Source organism: Carcharodon carcharias, chromosome 1 (assembly GCF_017639515.1).
Source record: "Carcharodon carcharias isolate sCarCar2 chromosome 1, sCarCar2.pri, whole genome shotgun sequence".
Taxonomy (NCBI): Eukaryota; Metazoa; Chordata; class Chondrichthyes; order Lamniformes; family Lamnidae; genus Carcharodon; species Carcharodon carcharias.
In genome coordinates, this window is record NC_054467.1 from 68,194,271 (window position 1) to 68,212,575 (window position 18,305).

General features: G+C 38.5%; 1 protein-coding gene across 2 annotated transcripts in view; it reads right to left on the reverse strand.

Annotated features, from left to right (window-relative positions):
• The window catches only part of lrba (LPS responsive beige-like anchor protein), a 917,803-nt gene that overhangs the window by 398,071 nt on the left and 501,427 nt on the right, over positions 1-18,305 (reverse strand). For both annotated transcript variants that reach the window (XM_041200623.1, XM_041200530.1), the window contains exon 37: positions 14,726-14,850. In XM_041200623.1, the coding sequence (XP_041056557.1) occupies positions 14,726-14,850 (125 nt within the window). The remainder of the gene's footprint in view (positions 1-14,725; positions 14,851-18,305) is intronic.

The following is an 18,305-nucleotide window of genomic DNA, read 5'->3' on the forward strand; positions in this document are numbered from 1 at the left end:
AATGACTGCCAGTGGGATCATAAATTGCCTGAAAGCACACTTCAATCATTACGATATTCTTGATATTGTGATGAGCAACAATGGCCCTCAGTTCACAAGTGAATAATACAGGCACTTCATAAAATTAAGAAAGTCAGCACATCACATCATCTCCACACTATCCCCAGTCAAATGGAAAGGCTGAGGCCGCAGTGCAAATTGCTGAAGGGAACATAAAAATTCTAGGAGATCCAGCACAGATGTGCACAAGGCAATCCTAGAGTGAAGAAACACACCTACCAATAGCATGAAATGTAGTCCAGGTAAGTAACTAATGTCATGCCACACCCAAACTACTCTTCCAATAGCTAAAATACTACTGAAGCCAGTAGTAGTAATAAGATTGAGTGACAAAATCAAAGTGAAACAACAGAAAGCCTAATTTCACTTTGATAAAGCTGTCAAATTATGCCAAAGCTGAGAGTTGGAGAGCCAGTCAGTGCAGACATTTAACGCCCCCAATAAAAGTCAGCCTACTGGACAACTTGGGGCCTGTGTAGAGAAGCTGTCACCTTGACCGTACAGGGTGAAAATGAACAACCAGGCTTATTGTCATAACTGCAGATTTTTACGTCCAACTGAAGAAGCTGTTCCTTCATAGCAGACAGCTGACAAAGAAGATGTAATTTCACCAATCGCACAAGAAACTGAACAACTATCAGTCCCAGAGGTCAACCATTTCCCAAAGGCATCAACAATTACCACAGCAGCAACACTTGCCATAGCAATAACATCCCCCAGAGAGGCAAGATCATCCCAGTAATGAGTGGACACCAAATGAAAACCATAACAACCCATGTACAACCATGAGAACACCTAAACACTTTAAAGATCATGTGTGCAAAGTGTGTGTAGGGACAGACAAAAGGGGGACAGACTAGAATCAACTATTTTCTGTACATGCATGATGACTTTCCTTCTAGACCATGTATGTATAAGACTTGCAGCTGCAAATTATAATGTATGCAGGTCATCTTTTCTTTATATGAAAAGGGGGATGTTTGGAGAAGTGCCTTTGGGCACTGTGGCTTACATAGGCTTGCCATAGTCAGATGATCTCTGACGTCATTCTTTGTGTATAAAGGCTTGAGAGCAGAAGCCATTTTATCCACCACTTGGAACAGTTATCAATTGGCCAAGACTGATCCACAGTATTGGGAAAGCCCATCTTTTCACTCACCATCTCATTCAGGTAGCCAAGTATTCGTGATGTTCTTTGTTTAACCTGTGGCTCAGTGGTAGTAATCATGCTCAAGTTAGAAGTTTGGGGGCTGAAGCTCCACTGCAGAGATCTGAGCAGATAATCTAGGTTTACATTTCCATGTCGTACCGAGGGAATACTGCATTGTCTGAGGTGCAATCTTTCAGACAAGATGTTAATTTGAAACACTTTCTGTCCTCCAGGTGGATGTAAAAGATCCAAAAGCATTGTTCAACGTTCGTCTGATGTCCTGGACAAATTTTCATTCCTCAGCCAAACAGATTATCTGGGTCATTTATTTCAATGCTGTTTGTCGGATCTTGCTGTGGAAAATCAGTTGCAATCATGACAGCAGTGACAATGCTTCAAAAAGTAATCATATAGGACATCTTGAGGCTGTGAAGACTGCTATATAATGTACCTTCTTACACAGATCCTAAACAAATTTTCCTCCTCAACTGATCACCTTGGTGGGTGTTGGATGGGAGTACAGTATTGTTGAGAGTGCAAATTCTCCTACTCCGGCTGCTGAGTTCCCCAGTTTTTACAAAACGCACAGGGCTTCAAGAATAACGTACTGCTTGCATGTGCACTTTATGTAACAGTCACTAATAGAGACCCAGATCACCATCAGACTAGAATAGTACATAGAACAAAAACGCCCCACAAAACAAAAGCATGCAGAAACTGTTATTCTTGTCTGATGAGAGAGCCTTGAATTGCAGTGAGTGCATCTCTGCTGCTTCTTTGTAGTTTTCTATCTATATTGAAGATTTATTTTTTCTTTTCATGTCAGTCCCATTTTTCAGATCAGTACTGTTGTCCATGCTCTCTGATGTTGGAAAACATTGCAGCTGGCTTATATGGCTCATTTCCAGTGCAGGCTGTACAGGCTGCCATGCCCTGTACCTATGCTTTCTATAAATCCTGGTCATTAGAGATGACAACGAGCCTCTACAATGCCTGTGCTGCCTTTTGCTGAAGCATCTGGCTTTTTTGTAACATTATTGAAACTTCTGGGTTTGGATAGCAGCTCTGGCCTGGGTTGCTGTAAGGCTGGGGAAGGTGCTGTACCTTATGTTGCTCATAACCATGGCTCCACGTTTCACTTTAAAAATGCAGAGTCCTTTCTCCATTTCCTGCCAGTGTTCTAGATTTACAACTATAAGGTTGTGCAGCTCTCTGTCCTAGTCTCACTTTAATAGAGAGCTTTTATTCTAATCAATTGCCTGTGCAGCATTCTGCAAATCAGACAGGAAACAGGAGTTAGTGTCACTCCAGCGGTGCTGTATGGTCACAAATTTGTCAGTACTGGACTCGTTTGGCGAGGAGGGATGTGCGTCATGTGTAATGGACATTGAACCTTTCATTCACCAAAAAAGAAATTTCTGATAAAAATGGCAAACTCAGGCACTACCATCCTTGACAAGTCAAATTTAAAACAGAAATTTTAAAAATAAAAAACATGCAATTACCAATGAAATTTAGTCCAATTTTCTCCGTCAGCCATCCCACAAGGACAACAAATGCTGCCACTCTTCTGAACATCAGGGACTCAATTTACATCTAACTCCCATAAGCTTCCCAATGTAAAGATTTCAAATTGTGCATACAAGTAACTCCTCATATGTAACAGACCACAATTCCTAGAAATCTGAGTTCTTACGCATCCACAAAGGATGCTGCTTCTTTCTGGAACATTAAAGGCATGCTGGAGACCCAAAGTGTACAATTGCTAGACAGGATTTCTTCACGTTAATACTAATTTCATCCTCCTTTATTAAGTATTAAGGAATATTAGATTTTAGGACCAAAAAAAGAATGTGTCCAGCACTTACCAATACCACATTTGATCTTTTCTTTCAAAAGGCATTTGTGTGCAATTTGCCCTGTTCATATATATTGTTGCACTGCTTATAGCCAAACTGGAAGAAAAATCGCCCTTCCCTTTTTAAATGGAATGAGATTTTTGTTTAAAGTTCATCATTTTTAGTTATGGGTTTTTTTGTCTGTAATAATAAGTTTCCTCTTTGTGCAACATCACATAGCTTAAAAAGGTTAATTTAAGCAAGGTACTTCCCTTAAAATGGTGCTTCTATAACTGCATGCTGGTAAATTAGCTTTTATCTTTTTGAAGTCTATCAGAAGAAAGTCAGCCATCTTAAATGCTATTGAACACGACCACATGTATGCATCTGGGAAAATAATTACACTAGTGCCAGAAAAAAAAAGCAACATGCATTATAAAGCTCTTATGCAACAATATAATGTAATCAGGATAGTCACTGCATTGACAATATTTGTCAGATACCATATGTGAGTATATATTATGGAAGTTGCTATTCATGATTTGATTAAAGTGCTTCTGTCTTGCAGGTTGATTTCTCAAAGGCAAAAATATAATTCAAAGGACTTTATGGATATAAGGATCACATTTCTGATATACTGTTGAGAAATGGTTTTGACATTGTTGCAGCACTTGTGGAGCCAAGACACAACTCCACAGGGAAATACCTATGTAATTCCAGGAAGGACCAACTGGTAGAGCAGGACTTCCCAAACTGCTTGTCGGGACCCCCATTTGGTTCGTGAGACAGATTATGGGCTTGTGAACTCTGCAGCAGCTCTGCAGCTCCAACTGAATGTTAACAGCTGCAAGGTCACTTTAAAAAAACCAAGGAAAAGGTAAGTTTTTAAAAGCACGTGAAGACTAAAAGCCTTCTTCCAGCACCCCAACACTTTCATAGGTCTCTCCAACCCCTGCTCTCTCAGCTGCTCTAAGGGGGTCACAACAATTTTGAAGCCTTTAAATGGGGTCACAATGGGAAAAGTTTGAGAAGCTCTGTGGTAGAGATTGAGTGGCTACTACCTTTGTTTGAATTTGTTTGAAAGTTCTGCAAAGAAAGCCATTCACATGGACGAAACTGATGTTATATTTGAATTATATTTTTGCCTTTGAGAAATCAACCTGCAAGACAGAAGCACTTTAATCAAATCATGAATAGCAACTTCCATAATATATACTCACATATGGTATAACTCTTCATTTACTGGTTAAGGTTATTGTGTTACCTAGACTGACTTGCGCACTTGAACTGACTAATGAAACTTTTACTTTTTGCTGCCTGTAAAATGACGATTTGTGAATAAACCCATTTGGTAATTTTGTCTCATACAAAAGTATGTGACATGACCAACGTTAAGTATTTGAAGTGGCATGGGAACCAAGTGAATATCCTACATGCAATTCAAGGACATCAGTAGCAGATTATTTTGTAAACTTCTCTATCACCTCCACTGCCTTTGTGTTATCAGAGTGCTTGTCCCCTGGGTGAGCCACAATAAACTTTATAAAGATTCTGTTAAACCATCTTCTTTGGCCTTTGTCACAAACTTTCATCTCACTCTCTATTCATCGTCTCATGGTCAATCCAAACTGTAACTCTACCATCCTTTTTGACCTTAAATCAAGTTTCCAATTCTATTTCTTCTCCATCATAAAGACATCTACCTTCCTAACATTATCCATCTCCACTTGCTGCTGAAACTTTTATCCTTGCTTTTTGACACTTCCAGCCTCAACTACACCAATGCTCATCTGGCTGGCCTCCCATTCCTCATTTTCCTTAAATGTGAACTCATGAAAACTTTGCTGCCTGTTTTGTAATTTGCACCAACTCCTACTTATCCATCACTTATGTTTGGTAAACTACACTGATTCACCCATGGCTCAGCTTTAAACTCCTCCTCCTTCTTTTTAAATTTCATCATGGCCCAACCCTCAAGAACTCTTCAGTCATCGAACTCTGGCTTCTTTCTTGAGCAACCATTGTTAATCATATGTTAATTATATTGTTAGGATACAGAGGTGAAGGGTATTGTTTAATTAAGTACTTGAAGCACTTAAATGGGGGATAACTGGGGCACTGGGTGTGTGGGAAGACAGCTATTCAACTGAACAAAGTCAACAAACTCCACCAAGGAAAAAAAAAGCTTTGAGTTTTGGTTTCTGCTTCACCAACCAGTTAACAGCCACCAGTTCTTTCATCCCACTATTCACGGATGCACCTTTAGTGGTCTAGGTCTTCAGTTCAGAAATTTAATTCCTAAACCTTTCCAACTCCTCCTCCTCTAAGGTCCTCCTTAAAACTCACATCTTTGATCAACCTTTTAGTCATTCATTCTAATAGTCCCTTCTTTTGCTTGGCATCCATTTTTGTTTAACTACATCTCTGTGAAGTGGTTGACATTTTTCTATGTTAAAAGCAGCTCATAAATTTTGTTCAATCCAATGAAAGCTTCTGGGAATTAATTTTGTGTTTGGCATGTGAAAAAATATTTGCAGAACCCTCAATTGTAATAATTACACAGTTTGTTCCTTGGTAAAACTGTATAGCGACTGGATTACAAGTACCCCCAACTCACCAGGAACACCACCACAGGACAGCCACAATTGGAATAAAAATGTTGCGTGTTGCAAGTGTCTTTAGTGTCACTGAGCAAGCTGATATAGCCAATGAACCAGAGGTAAACATTGATCAAACCAAGTCAGAATTCAGGTTAATCATTCCCCGAAAGGACATTTTCAACAAATATTACTTTTCAAAGATAAGCATCAAATTAGTGAAACCACCAGAAAATCAATACATTTTTCATATTTTGATATTCTGAAAGATTTGGACTACCACTATCTACACCTCCCAAAAACTATACCTTTGGACATAGTTCATCAGGAATGATTCTTCTCACTTTCCAATGTCCTTCTTCCATTACAATAACACTAAAGCATATTAAGTCTCGCCTGTAGTCATCTGGATACAGTAATAAGTTGAGAAGAGTCTGACATCACACTAATACATTACATTGTGTATGATACCATGGATATACAATAAGTTGAGTGGGAATATGGTGAGTAAAAGAGTGACTATAATTAATGGTTATGGCTATTTGAGATAGTTCCAATATTTGAAAAAGTATCCAGGAGTGAGTTGAAGTAAAATAACATTTATTGGTGTATATCGGTGTATAAACAGCAATGCTTAATTGTTGCCGCAACAACTCAAATTAGTTTGCAACATATCTAGATGGATTTGTCAAAAAAGGGAATGCTTGCTTATTTTTCTAAACAATAAAGGGCTAAAGAAAAAGATAAAATTCAAAGACAGACATGAAGATGATGAGCAGAAAGAAACTGCAGAACAAAACTTAAAAAAAAACTTTTAACATTCAATAATATCACAGGGGATAATCTATCATGCGTTAGGTTACCTGTTTTATTTCTCATGGTGAGTTTGATGACACTTTTTTTTTAAAATAAGGATTGAAATGACATGCTCTGCACAATATAATATTCTGCTCAGTTCAGAATTTAATTATAGCTTTATGAAAAGGAAACTTACAGATTGGAATTTGCTCATCAATTTTAGGATGCAGGTGAACTGTATGGACTGAGTAAGTCAATGTGCTATCTTGAAAGGGCAGGAGGATCAGAACCCTGATTTGGTTTGTGGGAAAGTGTATTAAGAGCATGCAGTCATTGCAGCTCCAGTAGTTTGTACATTGCAAATGAATGCCTTTTTTTCTGTATACTTTTTTTGAAATCTGCCATCCAGGTATTTGCACTGGACAGTCTGTGATATCTGTACACACAATGATTTATGATATTTGGTCTTCCATAATATTGCTCACAGGAAGTCAGAATAAACTTTTATATGGAAATGGATCTTCTATAGCATTACTCTCAGTAAATCAGCAGACAAACTGTTTGGAGGATGGATGCTAGATTTGTAATGAATTTGGAGAGTATGGGAACATGTGGGGGCTGAAGAATCCACAGTTTGGGGAAAATAATGATTATTTGAGATAAAAGAATAGGTAATTATGGGGCAGTGAATAGTCAAGGATAGGTTGTGTGTGTTGGGTGCAGTGATTATTTAGAGAAGTCAGGTAGTATGAGATGGGAAGTGTAGGGAGATGAGAATTTGGGCATGTAGGTCATGTGAACATTTGGGAATAATTATTACAGGGAGTAATTACTATTCATTGGGAGTGGTGGACAATTCAGTTAGTGAGTTAGCAGTGTAGAGGTGAGAAGGGGGCAATATTGGGAATTAGGCAATGGGCATAGGGGAAAATTGGTATATGATATACAGAGGGAAATTTAATTGAAATGTTTACATTTTCTAACTATTAACAAAAGAGGATTGTGTTTACATAAGAAGCTATCAAAATTTAATCAATTTGTTTAAAAACACTCAAATGAGAAAAGTAAGTATGTGCAACTCTGGTTAGTTAGCTTGTTTACATCTGTTGTCAGAACACCGGTGTTGGTATTCAAAGCCTTTGTATTCACATGAAAGGATTTCAAAATTCAATTAGTTTGTTAAAAAAAACTCTAATTGGGAAGCAAGATATGATATTGCCTCACTCACGCAATTGCTGTTTGGTTCATATTCCTAATCTTTATTTTCTAGCTTATGCACTTAGTTATGCTCCCTCTTATGCATTCACTCAAACTCTAAGATAGACTCCATCACTTTTGACTACACAACAATGTTAATTATACTTAACATCCAATTTTCTTCACAATGTCTTTATTCTTTCAACTTCTTGTCAGCCATAAGCCTTGATCTCCCTTCATGTTTTGGGATAACTGCACTTTAGCTTCCCTATGGTTGAGTATCACATGCCATTCTCATAAATAGATCCTGCACCCCCTACAATCAGAATGCATAGTTTTCCTGTCCAATATCTAAGTAAATGATAGTACAACCCGTGGATCATGCAAGAAATCCTTTTACGCTGTACACCAGCTACTACAATGGATTGTGTGCCACGTGATTTTAGTTGCTCCACTACTGGCAGCCATTCTTCCACCTGCCAAAGCTCTGGAATTCCCTCCCTAAACCTCTATGACCAAGTTTTATTAGCCTCATGTCTCTTTATGTGGATCAGTGTCAAATGTTTTATAAAGCTTGCAAAGCACCTTGGGATGCTTTGTTACATTATAGACACTGCATGAATGCAAGTTTTTGTCATAGTTTTCGCAAATATCTGTTAGACAACTATTATACCAACAATTAAGGCAGTTAAAAGGATAAGTTCGTAATTAATGCTTCTTGGATCTGCTAGCCAATTCTACCCAATCACTGGTAGCTGCCATTAGTGGTTTCTTCTGTTCATTCTATTTTAAAAATAACTTATTGAAGCTTGTCTTATCTAAGCAACATATTATGCTTCCCCTTATTGCAACACATAAATCAGAAGATATTACATTTTTCATTCCTGCAGCTTTATTTACATGCTATATCTAAGCATTAAGCAGATAGGAAACCAATGTGGGCACATGGATCTCAACTCGAATGTGGCAGCCTTCCATCTCCTGAGACAATGGTTTGTGCGTTGCTGATCAACATTGATCAACATCATCACCTGGTGGAGCTCAGGAGCCTCACTCCGGCATGGCAGTGTCTGCCACAATTACTGAAGAGGAAGACAGTGAGCTGAGAAGGTGCACGATTTTCTGGCCTCTGTTTCTCTTGGCCCCTCTTCTCTTGCAGCTGAGCTTTTGTTTCTGCTTGCCCCTTCCGACGTCCTTCCAAACATTCAGTCCAGGAATCACTGCCATCAGCGATTGTCTCCCAGTTGTCAGTGTCAGTATCTGCCATCTTCATATCTCGCTTGCAGCTGTCCTTGTAGAGGACGTACAGACACCCAGAAGGTTGTAAGCCAGTGGCCAATTCACCAAACAGACAGTCTTTAGGTATATGGCCATCATCCATCCGCCGAATGTGGCGGAGTCAGTGCAGGCATCATTGGCTTAGCAATGAGCGTATGATGATGGGATTAGCAGGATCTTGGAGTTGGTGACCTGGTCCTGCCAAGAGATGTCAAGGATATCTCAGACAACATAGGTGGAAACTGCTCAGCCTTATCTCCTGCCTAGCGTACATTGCCCAGGTCTCACAACCATAGAGGAGTGCACTGAGGACGCAGGCTTGGTAGACTCACGGTTCGTTCAGTGTGCTCAGTCAGGTTGCTTTGTTCCAAACACTCTTACTCAGCTTGGACATAACAGCTGAGGCTTTTGCAATGCATCAGCATCAAGTGAAAATTGCTGATGATTGTAGAGCCTAAGTGTGAAGCTAACAACAACCTCCAGTGTCATATTGTCAATGCTGATAGGTGGCGATATGGCAATATCTTGGACCTAACATTTGTCTTCCCAAATGAGGCTTGGTACATCTTTGCCTTGGATCTCAGCCGAACAAGGTTAAAAAGATTTCTATCAGCTTTGGTATGCAAATAAACACTCTCTGTAGATGACCTGAAAACATTTGACAGCAGCAAAGGGAAGAAAATGCCAAGGACTGTCAGCACCAGAACACAACCCTGTTTGACCCCATTGCTGATCTCAAAGGCTTCCGATGTTGTCTCATCATAGCTGACCTTACCCATCGTGCAGCTTAAATAGACCACCTTTGTTCACATGATCAAATTAAGGCAATGTATAGTGGTCTCCTTTACTCCCAGCTTTTCTCTTGCAGCTGATGGACTGAGAAGTTTATATCAATTATAGATCCTCCAGTTCTGACACCACAGAGGTTCAGGATAGGTGCATTCAGCCAAGATCTGCAGTTTGACAAAGGCAACACGAGCAAATACTTTTTCCACGATGCTCAACAGGGAGATGCCTCGACAGTTGTTGCAATCGTTGCGGTTACCTTTGTTCTTGTACTCATATCCTAGGGCACTGCCCCCAACCTCTAGCAGAGACAGAGAAGGTCATGCAGATGGAGTGCTGGTTTTCCATGCTTGATGAGTTCAGGCAGTACAGCATCAGCACCTGGAGCTTTGCCCATAGCAAGCGAATCATTAGCTATGCTGAGCTCCTCTTCTATGGGTTCAATACACAGCTACACAGCTCTGCATGACAGGCATGCTTTCTATGGTGTCTAAAGCTTCCTCTGTGACTGGGTTTTCCCTGGAGTAAAATTCAAAGTAGCGTTCCACTCATCTCTCCAACTGTTTATTGCAGTTGGTGATGACCTCCTCTGCCTTTGTTTTCAATGAAGCCATTTTCATTGCCGATGAACCTTCTTGATCCCTTCACATATGCCCCTGACATTGCCTGTGTAAAGGATATGTGGATATACTGGCAGAGTTATAACCAGTTGGACCTTACTTGGAGCAGCTCTTTGTGCATTCAGTTTTCTCACTTGGGTCTCTTGTAATCAATGAGAGCGGCCAACTTGGCTTCAATGACAGATTCCATCACAGTGATGTTAGCCTCGTCGTAGTCAGCATTTTTCCGCTCTTGCTTCCCATATGTTGAGAGTACGGTGTTGTCGATGGGGTGTTTCAAACTATGTTCCATTTTACTTCTGCACTTTGTGGAAGAATGCCAGAGAGCACCTGTTCAACTGAGTCGCAGAAATGTTGCTTTTTTTATCTAGGTAGACCACCGTTGATACGAGGATGGCATTTCTGCTTTGAATCAAAAAAGCTTCAAGGGCTGCATCCTCACCCTAGTACACACCATGGAATGATTTGTTTCAGTTAGTGCTGTGGTAGCCATGTGTATTAAAAATACTATTCAGAGAGTCATGTCTGGTGCTAATCAGATCCAGCTGGTGCCAATGCCCTGATCTTGGAGGTCTCCAGGACACCTTGTGGCATGGTTTGTTCTGAAAGACGATGTTAGTTACATAAAGCTCATGGTAGCACCAAAGCATAGTAGTGTCTGTCTTCTTTATCTTTCCCAGGCCATTAAGTCCGAGGCAGGAGGGCCATGCCTTATGGTCTGTGTCCACACTTGCTTTGAAATCCTCCAGTAGGTAAAGATGTTCTGACTAAGGGATTCTGCAGATAGCAATGTCAAGCTCCTCACAGAACTGGTTTTCCAGTGGAGCAGTGTTGCAGTTAAGATACTCATGAGGTTAACTCTCCTTGTTGTAGTTGAGACGTGGATAGAGGGAACACGTTATGACCCATTTATGGGGTGTTCCATCACTGAGAATAGTGAGTTCCATGCAGGGAAGCGCACACCTTCCTCTAAACTCTTTCTCTGCCAGGTTCTTTCAGTGAACCACTCTCAGCGAGCTCGTTCTCTTTTAGGGATATTATGCTGATGATCAGCTTATCAAGTTCCAGGTTGATCACAGTTGTTTTGTGCGCATTATCGACCAGCTTTAAGTTGCCTGTCAGTCCTCTGCATAAGGTCCTGACATTCCAGCTTGTCAATCAAATATCGCAATTAATATTCCCTTCTTTGACTTGGCATCCATTTGGATTATACTTTTGTGAAGTGTCACAATATGTATTTTGATATTAAAGGTGCTATGTAAGTGTGAATTGTTGTTATTAAGAGGCTACAGCAGGATCTTATATCTTACAAGGTAAAATGGTAGTCCATAAATTTTTGTCAGGGTTTACACTCTTAACTTTCAATTTTCCCAAGATATCCACAAGGCACTTCTTTCTTCTTGTTTAGGTTGTTTACCTGGTGCAATAGATTCCATCCACTTGTTGAGCAGAAACTCTAAGCTCCAAGAACCCACTGATGCAAATGGACCATGGTAGGTCAGCATCTTACTTGTCTGAGACTGCCTGGCTTGAGCTGGGAGGTTGCTGAGTCCCTCCCATTGGAGGTAGCCCACAGCACCTATACCCTATGCCAATCGAGTCGGGCTTATCACTCGTAACTACCGTGCCCATGTTGTGTTAACACTTTGCAGTGAAATTGGAGTGTCCTCTCCACGGCACAAACCTGGGCAAGTTTATGGAGACCCTGGGTTATCCAAACATCAGGGTCACCCTCTCAATCTCCTCAGCTGAATGCTTTGCATTCCTTTGGACTATGTTTGGCTTGGTGCAGATGTTTCCAGAAGGATTTACTTATTTTGGCATCAGTCCACCTTTGGGCTCCACTCCAGGTTTTTTGTCAGGGTTTACACCCTTAACTTTCAACTTTCCCAAGGTATCCACAAGGCAGTGGAGCTCTTTGGCCAGAGCTGGGAGTTTGGTTCATGAGTGCCAGGGCATGTCAGCATGCCAGTGGGTCTGCACACTACTTGTCTGGGGACTAAACCTCCTCTGAGGCTTTCCGCCTGTCACCATGAGAAGACTCAGTTGAGGACTTACCAAGAGAGGCTGTGTACTAACAGGGGTGAGACTTACACACTTGACTCTCTTTTTCGTATTGCTGCTAGCTAGCAATATGGGCTGAAAATGGGAAGCAAACTAGCATACAAAAGTGGAAAGCATGCTAACTCTCTTCATCCATACACTAGACACATCGACTTGTTGGGTCTCAACTGATCATTGTATATTCTCCACTCTCTGGGCCATGACAATAATGACTGTGTTGTATGATATTGCGACAGGTACAAGGCTTCCACTTAAGGTTTTAAATTAAATTGACACCAGTAAAAGTAAAAGCTATTCAAAATAATTTTTTTTGTGGACTAAAATCTGGACTAGCGTTTTAGCTTGTAAGATATAAGATCCTGCTGTAGCCTCTTAATAACAACAATTCACACTTACATAGCACCTTTGATATCAAACTACGTATCATGACACTTCACAAAGGTATAATCCAAATGGATGCTAAGTCAAAGAAGGGAATATTAATTGCAAATAACATTATGTACTCGTTTATAACATAGTTCTTAACTTACATTCAAGTAGCACATCTCACACCCTACACACCAAAGAGGAAGTGAAGGAAGTGGCGGGAATAAAACAAAAGCACTATTGAAGCATTGAGCATTTAAGGTGCATCTGAAAGCAGACAGAAAGGTAACAAGTTGATGTGGGTTTTTGAAGAGACCATCAGGAGCAACAGCTCAGTAGCTTATGTGAACATATTAGTCAATACTGCTGCTGTCCACATCTAGAAGGACAATTATGTGAAATAATAGGGAAAAGATATATTTTATCTATTTAAATGTATGCTGCTAATAAGAGCAGTGGATTACATCAAAAGCCTTTTGGCAGAGGCAGCCCAGCTGTGCACTTCACCTATCTGGTCCTGTTCTAGTCTCTAAGGATCTCTGGATTTGGTACAGTTATTGCTTTTAGATCACATTCTTATTGACTAGTGTCAGCCTGGCCATTCATCTTGAGTACAGATGTCACGACTGCAGTGCTACCTTGTGACATATTGTGAACATTTTCTTCCAGAAATACCTCTTTAAGGCAGGGTGCAATAGGTTAAACTACTAGACAGAAACCAAAATACAACTGATTGTGCCATTCTATTTCCTTCGTAAGAAATACTTCTATAACTTGAAATTGGAAACCACTGCAATAATCAATTTCCTGAAAGTATGCCAGTAAAACAAAAATTGCTTAATTCCAATCCAATGTGGACATCTTTATGAAATTAAATCTGATTTTAGAATGCTTCAAAATCAGTGGTACATCATACTATATAACGGTGACTGAACTTCAAAAGATCTTCCTTTTACAATTGTTTACTGGTAATAACTGAAGTTATTTCCAGACATGACACCTTCAAGAAAAAGCAGCATAGCTTTACTATCAGTTAAGTATTCTGCACTAATATTTTGCAGTTTTCATTCAGTTACTTATACAAGGTAATCAATGCTTGTTAATTAGTTTTCGTTGCAGTTAAAAATGACCAAGTGCACGATCAGGTTAAATAAATCTGTTTCTATAGGGGGAGCAATCAATGTTATAGCTCATTAAATTATAGCTCCAGTCCAATGATCGTTAGAATACAGACTGTGATTTAGGAAAGGGCTTTTGGGGACAACCAGACATTAGGGGAAAGAGAGCAAACTAAAGAAAATAAATTTAGTTTCCCAAACAACTGAAAGAATAGCATTAGTTAATTTAAAAACCAGAAAGACATTCTGTACTTGTGTCCCTTTTTCACAAAACTTATTTGATTTTCTTTTCTTTGCAGAATTTGTTCACCAAATATGAAAATCTTTGGCCTCACTCCATTTTATGATAATTTACTTCTCTATTCTGTCATCAAGTTATTAGTTTATTATTTCAATTTCTTCATTCAAATACAGATTTATTTTTCCTGAAATGAAGCACTAAGCATTCAAGCGTATGATTTTGGTCTCTGTTTCATTAAATTGTATCTGGAGTTTTTTTAAAAATAGAGGTGAGTCTACATTGAAAGGGGAACAAACTTTTTTAAAAAATGCATCTAAACATGTAAAAAGATGGGATTAATAAAATACCACACTGAATCACACCTTTTTTGTTTCAGCTAATTTGTTGTGCAATACAAACAATGACACCACAAACCAAAAGTAAATTCAGACACCTTTGTCTTTGGTGAGATGATGTGGGACTATTCAGCAAGTGTTTATACTTCAAAATAGGTCATTTGACATACAAGCATGTGTTGTGGCACAGCTTAAGTGGTCTTACAAATGTAACTCTAATCTTATTTTTTGCGTATCTACTGCCAATAAGCAGAGACCAATTCTCAACGAAACTAACCGTGTTCAGTTGCTGCTTTAAGTGCTGCTTCAGGATGTGTTGATCCAAATGAGTTGCGAACGAATCGGCGGCGGCGCCGCAAGTCATCTTCCCAGTAGTCAAGGCGCCAGAACTCACGAGGACGACTGCAATGAAATAGAGGCAGCACATATGTTAGCAATTATCAAACAGCATGGTAGCACATAAGTGCTGAATAAAGATCTCCTTGTTTGGTTGGTCATTTTTGCAGTCTGCAATCTTTAAGTTAGGTTTGTCCTTGAAAATAACAATATCACCTTCCAGACTAAGAAACCCCTTTCCCTTTTCTTATTGGAAGGTGAAACGAGCACTAAATACATCATTTTGAAATGAATTGCTGACAGTGTGATCAGTTTCCCCACACTCTAGTGGCATGTGCTCTGATTTCAGCCTCATTTCAGCCTCAGCAGGACACCTTTAGCTGTGACGGCGTTTATAAACCAGAATAGGGAAAAGGCCATTATAAATATGGTATAGCATTACCTATATTAATCAAAGTCTACCCCTTCATCATTTTTCTTCCCAATTTGTGTGTTTTCACACAAGGTCAGTAAATCATACCTTGCATTCTCAGTCCAGAAAGTGTTAACTTTAATGAACAGTACTGTAACGCGCGTACATGAGAGATAATAAAATATTACTCTATTTAGACGTGCAGAAATTTAATTAAAATAATCTCTTAAAATATTCATTACATTTAGCCCCTGAGGCATAGAGTAATACAAGAAAATGAATTTCCTTTCTTTTACTGATATTTTTAAGACCCATTCCTACATAAAGACAACGTAATATATTTAAAACATATGACATTTGATTTTTTTCTCTCATATTATATTTTAGGAGGCAAAATGTCAAGCACACCTAATTTTATTCTGCAAAATACAATAAAAAGGTAACACTAATCTTTTTATCTCTTCACGTCAAATTGAAAGAATGCTCCACTACACAGCCTGAAGAATTTCCTCTTCCATTTAAAGCTTTTTTTTTTACTTGCAACAACAACATAGGAAGATTTGTTACTTATAAGATAAATCTTTTTATTTAGTGGAGGGCAACATTTCTCAGTCTCAATACAACATAGATTCTTTTTTCATTCTAACTTACTGGAATTTTATAAGCAACACCACCATTTCTATATAGAGAAAGCAGACACGTTGCATTACGGATGAAAGAACAGCAGTATTAAAGCAGTATTTCAACCACCACGCTTTAGACGTTATTTGTAGCAGGATACACAGATATACAACAGGAGGAGAAGGATTATTTCTAATATACTACTAGAGGTACCTCTGGTGTAAAACAATTCACTTAGGAAATACAATTTAAACAAGCACAAGTATTCAGTAAGAAGTGGATAATTCTGTATGTCAGTATTCTGCATTTCCCAGCAGTAAGTGAATTTATGTCTACAGCTTCATCAATGTAATTATACCATTAAATCACATGTTGTTGCTAATTCACTAATATGGGCTTAAAACCATAGTAAAATCTCCTACACATAATCATCAGCTACAAGAAAATGTGTTAAGTTTTTATCAAATATGTGTGCACCCTCGAACCTCTTTTTATTTATGCAATGTACACAATATTGAAGTTCAGAAAATAACAGTTAGTGCACCAAAAATCGATTGCAATTTGAAATACTATTTTTTTTTATTTAAAATCTCTCCCCCTAAAAAATGTGAACTCAAGGTCCATTACTGGATTTTAGTCACATACGACAGACTGCTATGTGTTTGGCTGCGATAGCTGCAGTGCTCGAACAGGCACTTCATCATCCTGGCTTCCAACATTCATCTATTAAAATTATTATCAAATATCTACTGAGATCCAGGCGTGAATCATAGACTGCACCCAGTCTTCTGGGGAAAGATACAATGAAGGTCTATTCATCAGTGTGGCAATCGGCAGAAGTAATTAGTTCTCAAGACCTAGGTTTCTTACAAAGCTTATTTCACACACTGCCACAAACAACATATGATAGTGAAAAGCTAATGAAAGCCTGTAAAATGTGTTAACCTCTCTAGCTATCAATCGTTCTGTTACTTTGTGTGCTAAATATATTTTTAAGCCAATAAATTATTAATTTCTCATCCATCCTTGACAGTTTTTGACAGAATTATGTGATGCCATTCTTCAAGATAACAACAATTAAAATCACAAAAGAAATCTGCAGTGTTCACTTATACACTATTTGTGTAATTAGTTCTCCCACAACAAGATGCCCCACTCAAGAGTAATCTTGACAGAAAGCTCATGTTGTCCATTTGCCTCTTCACAATATGATCCTTATAATTGCTGAATAGCTACAAATTTCATGGTGCTCCACCAAAACAGACCTCAAATTGCTAGTGTTTATTTCATCACAAAAAAAACATCGTCATAAATACTAGCCTCTTGAAAGTTAATGATGAAATGAGGTATATTATGTTCAGCGTCTGAGCCTTTTGTGCACGTCTTGGCTTTATAAATGTATGTAATTTACTTCTGATTGATAGCAGTCATTAACTAGATATCAACTCCTGATTCAATATGCTGCACAGCAGTATCTCCCAGAAACCAGTGCTGGTTTGGACATACTGGAATTTTAAAATCTTGCAGGAATACTACCCTAAACACATAAGCATTAAATTATTATTCAAAAAACTTAAAACCATGCACTTTAAGTACAACTTTTTGATCTATGTCCAACTGTTTTATGATGAGTCATCTACTTGAGCATGAGTGCATGTCCCAGTCAACATAACAGTATCATGTGTACATGCAGCATCTACACCAGTTAACATATGTATACGTAGAAAGTCTCCAACTCTAAACAATTCAAATAAATAAGACAAGCTGCTGTCAAACAAGTATTTACACAAATAATTATTTACACTTATCGATCCTGATTTTTACACAAATTACTTTTCAAAATGTTTAAAATTCATTACTTCCCATTTTTTGAATCTCAAACTTTAGTATAAATAAGCTTCAGCAAAACGCATTTAAAATCCATTTGATAATAAAATGAAGCATTTTCAGAAATGAACTTAAAAAATTTGCCTATTAAAATCTCAGTTTGGCTCAGCTTGACATACTCAAGCTCCACTAAAGATTTGAGCCGTCTTCAGGATGAGATGTTGAACTGTCCACCTATGGCTAAAAAAAGCAAAAGAGTTCCTCCTTCAACCACCAACACTAAATTAAGATAACTAAGAAAACTGGATGTTTACATAATTTGTGGGTTTTACTCCAGATAGGATGGCACTTTCATTTACCGACATAACAATTGCTGCCTTCCAAAATACATAAAGTGCTTTGGGACATTGCTGAGATACAATTTATAGATAGAAGTGTCATTTTATAGAATATTGCTTTCACACATCAGCCTCCCAGTTACATGATTACATGACCTTAAAAAAAACTCTAAACAGAAAGCAACAGAAAACAACGGAAAGAAAATGATAATTGAAACATGCTTTTATAAAGCACCTTTCATATCCATAGAGTATTCCACAACAATTTAGTCAATTAATTACTTCTGATGTGCAGTCACTGTTGTTATATTTGCCAACACATC